Source organism: Arvicola amphibius, chromosome 12, assembly GCF_903992535.2.
Source record: "Arvicola amphibius chromosome 12, mArvAmp1.2, whole genome shotgun sequence".
In the NCBI taxonomy this organism is placed as follows: Eukaryota; Metazoa; Chordata; class Mammalia; order Rodentia; family Cricetidae; genus Arvicola; species Arvicola amphibius.
In genome coordinates, this window is record NC_052058.2 from 6,252,173 (window position 1) to 6,261,812 (window position 9,640).

Genomic DNA, 9,640 nt, shown 5'->3' on the forward strand with positions numbered 1-9,640 from the left:
CTGTGTACTGACCATCTGTAAAATGGGGACGAAGATGGTGCTTTCCTTAGGTAGCAGTGAGAAAGCTCATGGGGTGAGTGGGTGTGCCCATGCATGTGAGCTGAAGGCTGGGGATGTAATTCTGTGTGCTTCCCCAGCACGTCAGTAGCAACACAGAGCTTGTTATGTGGAAATTTGTTGTGTGCCACATACTTTTATGAAAAAAATCTGTTAATGAGTGCAATAAAGAAGAGATACTAAACTCCCCAGTGTCTCAGGGCAGGATTCTCTTTTATAGTTTGACTTGGTCTTCCCTGCCTTGCCCAGTATAATAGAGGGGAAGTAATTGAGTCATTTTTTTAAAGAATGTATTTTTATTTTATGTGCATGGGTGCTTTGCCTACATGTATGTATGTAGTTGGAGAGGACAGCTGATCCCCTGGCACTGGGGTTATATATATATATAGCTATCCTATGGGCACTGGGCACTGAACCCCGGTCCTCTACAAAAGCAGCAAGTGCTTCTAACTTCTTAGCCATCTCTCCGGCTGAAGCCTTTCATTTTATATTGAACACCTTTGCTTGCTGCCCCAAATAGGCCGAGTGTCCGTAGTCCAGAAGTCCACACCCCAGTCACCTCTTCCAGCCCCGTGTGGGATGTGGAGCACGGCTCCTCCATTCTGTTAGCTCCGTGTTTACACTGGTGTCCTGTACTTAAGGTGTCTCATTATGGATGTGAAAATTACAAAAGTTAAAACCCTCCAAACTGAAGAAGCGGTCATCCGGGAGCACTGGGCAGTGTGCTCCTGTGACCCTGCGCAAGCACTTGCTTGGTGGCTACTGTTGGTGTGTTTCTCTGGAACTCGATGCAAAATTACTGCTTTGTACTTTGTGTCTTACGAAAATAGAAACATTGAAGGAGCAGTGTGTTAATGGAGGCTTCTGATTACTTTAATTCTTTTGAAAAACATTTTATTACATTTTGTGTGCGCGTGTGTGCACTCAAATGTGCATTCGTGTTCCTGTGCTCCTCTTACCAGAGCACACAGGTGGAGGTCAGAGAGTAAGTTACTGCAGTCAGTTCTCTCCTGCTCTGTGTGTGCTGGGAACCAAATGGAGGTCATCAGGCTTGGTGACAAGTGCCTTTAACTGATGGGGCATCTCACCAGCCCCATTACATTCTATGCATTGAAGTTAATCTTCAGAAGACTTAAATTTTTACATGTAGGCTTTCGAACTGTAGTAGGGATACATGAAGTTTATATCTCTACTTGCCCATTTTGGAGCTAGGAATCCAGTCCATACTCCCAAGCCTTTTTCTAAGCATATTGTCACAGGGACCTTCTGGTGCTGATGCTGCAGATCCTTAAGGAACGATTGCCCTCAGTTTATACATCCTTAATGCATAAAATGCAATTGTGAAGTATTGTGGGACTGAAGAGATGGTTAACAGTTGAGAGGACTCCTGTTCTTCCAGAAGACATGAGTTCAATTCCCAGCATGCACATGGGGTAGCTCCTGGGGATCCAGTGCCTTTTTCTGGCCTCTGTGGACTCATACACACTGACACACTCAGACAAACACTTACAGAGGTATACCCACATTCACACACACACACAGGAAGAAATAAATCTTGAAGAATAAATATTGTCTATTTCTATTGTAAAATTTAATGCAGATTAACATACTTTTGCTGTGTGTGTGTGTGTGTGTGTGTGTGTGTGTGTGTGTTTGTGTGTATGACATTGATTTAGGGCTTGTGCCACAACAGGCATGACAGTTGTTTGGGGAGAGGAGTGTTAGTATTAATGTGCTTTTATAAGTGAAACCATTCTTGCTCTTGTCCAAGCTTTCTGTTTTCTGACACAGGGCCGTTTGGAGAAAGAGATGATCAGCAAGTGTTTATCCAGAAAGTTGTTCCCATCACTAACAAGCTGTTTGTCAGGCTGTCATCAACTGGAAAAAGGTAATGCTTCACAGAAGGACGTGTATATTAAGAAGATGCTTTTGAGCCGGTCGGTGGTGGCGCACGCCTTTAATCCCAGCACTCGGGAGGCAGAGGCAGGCGGATCTCTGTGAGTTCGAGGCCAGCCTGGTCTACAAGAGCTAGTTCCAGGACAGGCTCTAAAAAAGCTACAGAGAAACCCTGTCTTGAAAAACCAAAAAAAGAAAAATGAAAAAAAAAAAAAGAAGATGCTTTTGTCTCCCAGAATGCAGGTGCAGTTTGCTAGAGGTGGAAGAATGTACTAGAAACGTATTGAGACAAAGTTCTGTGCTAGTTAGCTACCAGCAAGGTAACACCCACTTAGAATCATCGCTGACCCTGACGGAACAGACTGAAAGCCCCACAGAAAGAACAAATCCAAACAAAGAAACCTTTGAATTGAAACAGTTCCCATCATGCACAAATATTATATACATTACTTGTGTCTCTCAGATGGGACACTACAGATTTCCTGCCCGGGTCATCCTTGGCTGATGGTCACGTGACCTGCCTGGCTGCCATAGCGCCCAGTTGGCATCTGCATCGCAGATCACATTGTCCTCGCTCCTGTGCCGTGGCCTGTCTCACTGTGTCCTGTGCCTGTGCAGCAGGGTGCCGCTCTGGTCCTGAGTGCTGCACATTGGGCTTTCTTTGTCTTCAGAGATGATTTCTCTGATTTTAATGGTGGATTTCATGGCAGACAGATGTACTAAATTCTAAAACTACCCTTGATTAGCTACTTAAATTCAGCCTAAGTGGCCTCATCCGTTGCCTGACTGATTAAGGTTCTGCTGTCTAGAGAGTGTACCTTACGGTAAAGTGATAAAAGCAGAAGTCTTTACAGTTGCTGGCTCAGTGGACATTGTAGAAGTGGGCTTTCTGTTGTTTGGTTTCACTTTGAAAACCATCGTCCCTAGCTTTGCTGATTCCCCCCCCCCCCCCCCCCCCTGCAGGCCAGACAGTGAGCAAGCCTAATTCCTAGTAGCAGTCATTAAGCAGACAGTTTCAGTGTTGCTGGTGCTGCTGATGTTTCTAGAGTTCCCTGCTTGCCTCTCTTTGGCCTGTCTCTGTTTACATGGCATGTTCCTGAATATACTCTGAGATTGGATAGGTTTTATTTTCATCTAGATTGCATGTAGCCATTAGTAATTATTGACAGAAGTCCAGAAAATGACTAATGCACCTAAACCATCCCACAGATGGAGTGTGTCCTTAGAACCGTCCCACAGGTGGAGTGTGTCCTTAGAACCGTCCCACAGGTGGAGTGTGTCCTTAGAACCGTCCCACAGGCGGAGTGTGTCCTTAGAACCGTCCCACAGGCGGAGTGTGTCCTTAGAACCGTCCCACAGGCGGAGTGTGTCCTTAGAACCGTCCCACAGGCGGAGTGTGTCCTTAGAACCGTCCCACAGGCGGAGTGTGTCCTTAGAACCGTCCCACAGGTGGAGTGTGTCCTTAGAACCGTCCCACAGGTGGAGTGTGTCCTTAGAACCGTCCCACAGGTGGATTGTGTCCTTAGAACCGTCCCACAGATGGGGAGTGTGTCCTTAGAACCGTCCCACAGATGGGGAGTGTGTCCTTAGAACTGTCCCACAGATGGGGAGTGTGTCCTTAGAACCGTCCCACAGATGGGGAGTGTGTTCTTAGAACTGTCCCACAGATGGGGAGTGTGTTCTTAGAACCGTCCTACAGATAGGGAGTGCCTTTTCTGGCCTGCTGGGGCACCAGACATGCATACGTGAATAAAATAAAGCTTTTTGAAATTTCTACCAATTGAAATAAACAAGAAATCACTTAGTCTGCTAGTGTCTTTAAAAGTGATCACAGTAGACCTTACAGGTGGGGAATTAGTTAATGTTTACACCAGATGGTTTACTCCAGGGTGTGTGGCCTGTGTGGCCAACAGGACTGGCTGCTCCGCTGGCTGTGCCTACTGGGCTTCATGTACACCCCAGTGGCATGGGTGTTTCACGCCCCCCTCAGGTGCTGTCCTCTCAGTTGCCTGTTCCCTGTCGTGTCTTTTTTGTTGCTGAGTTGCTTCACCCATATGCAGTTCTGGAACTTTTGTGAGTTTACGTTGTAAAAGGTTGTGCACAAGCATGAGTGATTTTCTCTCTCAGCATCAGTATATCCCTTTACTCCCATTGCTCCCCTCCCTCTTCCCTTTCTCTCTGTTTTCTCACCTCTTTCTTCTGAAAACTTCCTCATTCCCAAGATGGCTTTTGTGACAAAATTATGTCTCTTTCAGTTGAGAACACACTAATATATGAGATTTTCTCATTCAGAAAAACAAGACTTGCTTTTTCTGTCAATTCTCTTTGAGCATTTTAAAACTATTTTAGGTACATATTCATTTGTATGACTTTGAAAATCAGAACTTACTGAAATGTTTGAATTGTACAATGTAAGTCATTGCACCCTTCAGTCTACAGCGTTCTTTCTGTCTTCACAGGATCTGTGAGATCCAGGCTGTGGACTGCACTACAATATCCTCGTTCACTGTGAGAGAGTGTGAGGGCTCCAGCAGGATGGGCTCACGGCCAAGGCGCTACTTATTCACAGGCCACACGAACGGCAGCATCCAAATGTGGGACCTGACCACAGCTATGGACATGGTCAACAAGAGCGAGGACAAGGGTAGGCAGTCATGCAGTGGTGTGGGCGGAGACCGCCCCAATAATCACACAGAAACTATACTAATTACAACACTGCTTGGCCTACAGCTCAGGCTTATTCCTACCTAACTCTTATATCTTAAATTAACCCGTTTCTATTAATCTGTATTGCTATGAGGCTGTGGCTTACCAGAAAGGTTCTGGCATCTTTCTCCTTTGGCAGCTACATGGCATCTCCCTGACATTGCCTACTCTCTCTATATATATCTCTTCCAGCCTGGCTATATTCTGCCCTGCCATAGGCCAAAGAAACTTCTTTATTAACCAGTGGTAATAAAACATTTTCACAGCATACAGAGGGGAATCCCACATCACAGTACAATTTTGTCACAATCTGACCTTTGACCTCAAATGTAATGACTGCTTCCTTCTCTCCTCAGATGCGGGTGGCCCCACTGAGGAGGAGCTGCTCAAGCTGTTGGACCAGTGTGACCTGAGCGCGTCCCGTTGTGCTACCCCCAACATCAGTCCTGCCACGTCTGTCCTTCAGCACAGCCGCCTTCGAGAGTCCAACTCCAGGTGGGTCAGAGGGTAGGGAGTACATCCTAAATGAACTTGGTTTCTCCGGGAAAGTATCTGTTGCTGTAAGCTTGAAGTCAGATTCAATGATACTGAATTGTTCAAATATTAATCAATTTTTATTTGTATGCATAGCACATTCTTTTTATAGGAAAACATTTTAAACTTTTATTGAGTTTTTCTTTGACAGTTTCATACATGTATAATGTGCAAGGAAAAAATATTGTGCTCTTTCATGAATGTGGCGTATGCTGTGATTGACCTCTGGACTTCATACATGCCAAACATGCTCTTTACCACTGAGCCCCCCAGTGACACACTTCCCTAGCAAGACCACAGCTCCTGAGCCTTCACAAGCAGCATCACCAACTGGGGACCAAGTGTTTAAATGCCTGAGACTATGGGGGACATTTATCATTCCAGCCACTGGGGAATGACCAGCTGGAATGGGAATGCCATTCTGTGATCAGGAACTCACTGTATTAGTGTTCTCTAGAGTCACCGAACATAGAACACGAATCTCTCTCTATATATAAATATATGGAATCTACTGGAATGACTGCCAGGCTGCAGTCCATCTAATGCAGCAGTGGCTAACTGTGAATGGAAAGTCCAAGAATCTAGAGTTGCTCAGTCCCACGAGGCTGGGCGTCTCAGCTGGTCTTGTGTATGTGCTGGAGTCCCGATGAAGTGGGCTCCGGTGCCAGTGAGGGAATGGACATACTGACAAGGAGAGGGCAGGCAGAGAACAAACCCTTCCTTCTGCCATTGTCCCTATGTAGGTTCCCAGCAGAGGGTGTGGCCTGGATTAAAGGTATGCCTTCCCACCTCAAGATCTGGATCACAAGTGTGCCCTCCATTTCTGGATTGTGGTTCAGCCCAGATATAGTCAAGTTTACAACCAAGAATAGCCATCACACTTACCCTGAATTAGGAAGATCACTTATCAATTGGATACTTTGTGGAGTTTTCGTTCTTATTGCTTAGGTTCAACGTTAATCAAAAGTGTTTTAAGTTATCTTGTCTAATTTCATATTAAGGCATTGTGTACTTAGTATAATAAAGTGCTTTGCCTTTTTCAACCATATTGACAAAACCTTTCAAATTCTAAGAATCCAAGGGCCAAATAATTGAATTACATTGATTCCTTATTGGTTTTAGCATCTATTTTTCCTTTTCCCCTGCTATTCAGAATTTTTGCTTGATTGTGAATTCATGTGTGGTATTAGTTACATTGGTAATTGTATGTAATATGGTGTGCTTGACAAATGCATTCTTATAGAGAGGTGTGGATAGTAATATGCATTATGTTTTTATGATGGTTTAGTTGGCAGTTTAACTGCTTGAGATATGCTCCTGAGACCTGGAAGTAATATCATAACTTGTCGTTTTAAAATCTGTCTTTCAGCCTTCAGCTCCAGCACCATGAAACCATCCATGAAGCAGCCACTTATGGTGCCACGCGGCCTTACCGAGAGAGCCCTTTGTTAGCCAGAGCGAGGAGAACTGAGAGTTTCCACAGCTACAGAGACTTCCAGACTCTTAATCTCAACAGAAACTTAGAGAGAGCTGTTCCAGAAAATGGTCACATGGGTCCCGTGCAGGCTGAAGTGAGAGGGGCAGCGGGGGAGTGCGGTGTGTCTGAGAGAAGGTCCCCTGGGACAGAGCTAAGATGTGGGAAGGAGTTAGAGGGGGGGTTGGAAGTGCAGAAAACCGCTGAAGTGTTGTCAGAGTCCAAGAAAAGATCAGCGGAGGATGAAACCGAGCATAAAGTGGAGTTACGAAAGAAAGGATTTGAAGCAGGAGGATTCCTTGGAAGAAAGAAGGTTCCCCATCTGGCTTCCTCACCAAGTACCTCCGATGGAGGGACCGACTCTCCTGGTACAGCATCTCCATCTCCAACAAAGACCGCCCCGTCACCTCGGCACAAAAAGAGTGATTCCTCGGGCCAAGAGTACAGCTTGTGAACTCACCCAGTGCATGGTAGTTTCGGGAAATTTACACAGAGAGTAAAATTCCCTGGGTTTCTCACTACATTGGCTTTTACATCAAAACACTATAGGATACAATTTGACCAGGTAAGTGTCTTCTGAGCCGGCTCTCCTGAGGCAGGAGCAGAGCATACTCTCCTAAGGAGGCAAGTGGTGCAATCCTTGGCAGCTCGGAAGTAACCTACTCCTGCAGGTGGGCACATGTAACAGCGGTTTGTAAGTGGAATCATTCCGTGTCCCCTCCGTGCTGCTCTTCTGTCCCAGCACCGTGGTAACCATGGTAGTGCCCTTAGAGCATGTGAGGCAGCGGGCCATGTTCCTAATCAGTTGCTCAAGACTTGTCTTGCAGTGGTACCCTAATGTTAATCATAGAATCTCCTTGGAATGTGGCACCCAACCCTTGTGATTGCAAAGTGTTTACTAGATACCTGATGAGGTGCTATGTTGTGAAGAAGTCTCATGTAACTCAAACACTATTTTTGGACCCCAGGTTCCACTGTGCACTACGTCTTTAGGGTTGTTTTGTTTCATTGTGCTCATTTCTGATTCTTGTTGAGAGATAATGCAGCATGCGTCACCAGTGTTTGATACCTGAAGTCTGTCAAGTGGGGACAACTATCCGTTTTTGAATAGATGAGATAATAATGACAGGAAGCTTTGTGTCCAGAAGGGCGACCCTCCATTTGCTGGTCTGCCCTACTTCAGCAGCCATTATGTTTGTGCAGTGTCTCACGGGATTGCAGTTCTAGATTTGGAGTTAAATGCTTCCGTTTGTAAAACTGTTGTTTTGACTTATTTTGAACTCTGAGGGCAAAAGAAAAATTTTTGTACATTTTCTTCATTCCATTGGAATGGTTTACATATTTCTGCAAATGGAGAAAATGTAACTGTAAACCCATGAGCATTCACTAGTAATGATGTATAATTCCCATTCCCAGAAGTATAATGACGTTGGAAAAAAATTCTTTAAAATTAACTATATTGTCAGTGATTTCATAAAAAAACAAATCCCTTGTATTTATTTGTCAATTAAATGAAATGAGAAAGGTTAAGGCAGTGTGTCTTCAGTTCTTTAAGGAACACTATCCTGTTTAAGCTCTACCCACATGTATTTGTAGAAAAGCAACATTGTATTTACCATGTAAGAAGACCACTAACGAACAGAATGCAAATTGGTTGGGATTAAAATTTCATAGAAAGATGATGTGAACCTTCATCCCATCCTGACAATTGGAGACTAGCCTGGGCTACATCATGAACCTCTGTCTCAAAAACATGGAAGAGTACCTTGACTAAAGCATGGATTGCAGATTCTGCAGGCCTAGCCTTGTGTCTCCGATCTGTAGGAGAGTGGATCCCACTTTTCCAGGTCGCTGTGCCTCCATTTTCCAAGGTTGTGACTCAAGTACAGTATGAAACGTATCTGGTGAAAACAGCGCAAGCCGTTTTGCTGCAGTTCCGAGTGAGGTAAGTGTTCTCATCTCACGGGAATCGCAGACCAGGGGATAAATTTAGCCAGTGGCCGAGCCAGCTTTTGGACTGAGGTCTTCTGTTTGAAAGCCTACAGTTTCCTTCTTGGCTCCCTCATCAGGATTACTTGGCATTAAATAGAGCTGTTCTAGCCCCGTTCCAACCTTTGGTGAATTTGAGTCTCTGGTAGTGGACTCATTTTGGTAAGAGAGCTGCCATTGGTTCTAATGCACCCTGGATCAGAACATGCTCCCCACATTCTGGTTTCTTTAATAGGTATGCCTCTCTCATTTTCTATGTGTAATTCAGGGTTGCTCAAATAGTCCTTCATAAGTTTATTAAACTTAGTTCACATTTAAATATCTGTTCGCAGCACCTTGGCATGTATTGTGACTGTATTATTTTGCCTGTCCTTTTCTCACCAGTTGTATTTTTATGTAGATGCCAACATGAATGCCAGAGTAGCGTGGTAAACTCTAGATTCCTAAACTCTTGGGTTCTTCATCTGTGTAGCTGATGTCGAGGGAGAGCTAGAGGAGCACAGGTGGACAGGAAGGCTGGAGTCATCTTGTTCCCAGAAGACGGTGGGAGGAGAAATGGCAGGAAGGCATAGGGAAGGTTGTCTAGACAGGACAGACTGGGAAGGGAAAGACTCAAGGGCTTTATAAAGTACAACTTAGAGTCCCTTCAGCAGACTCCTAGACTTTGTGTCCCTCAGCCTGAAGGGATAAAGCTGTGCCTTTTGCTTTCCTGGCAACTGGGTCTTCTGTTTTTCTCAGATGTAGAATTCTTTGTCCAGTCCTGGGAAAGTGCTCAGTGATCCCATAGACAAGAACCAGCACCTCATTACATTTTCTCGGAGACTCATCCAGGATTTTAGAATACGTCTATGCAAGTATGCCTGACTGACAATCAGAAGGACTCGGGTCCCCTTTCCTGCAGTGGAACTCCACTACCTGCAAGGTCAGAATCCCCAGTTAGTGCTCCCCCCCCTGAGAAGGGGGTAGCAGTGCACTTTTATCTTG

The 9,640-nt window shown here is 45.0% G+C and overlaps 1 protein-coding gene across 4 annotated transcripts in view; it reads left to right on the forward strand.

Moving 5' to 3' along the window:
- The window catches only part of Kctd3 (potassium channel tetramerization domain containing 3), a 42,787-nt gene extending 34,590 nt beyond the window's left edge, over nucleotides 1–8,197 (forward strand). For all 4 annotated transcript variants that reach the window (XM_038348779.1, XM_038348782.1, XM_038348780.2 and 1 more), the window contains 4 exons: nucleotides 1,849–1,945; nucleotides 4,413–4,597; nucleotides 5,016–5,154; nucleotides 6,563–8,197. In XM_038348779.1, coding sequence (XP_038204707.1) covers nucleotides 1,849–1,945; nucleotides 4,413–4,597; nucleotides 5,016–5,154; nucleotides 6,563–7,121 — 980 coding nt within the window. In that variant the 3' untranslated portion in view covers nucleotides 7,122–8,197. The remainder of the gene's footprint in view (nucleotides 1–1,848; nucleotides 1,946–4,412; nucleotides 4,598–5,015; nucleotides 5,155–6,562) is intronic.
- The last annotated feature ends 1,443 nt before the right edge of the window (nucleotides 8,198–9,640 follow it).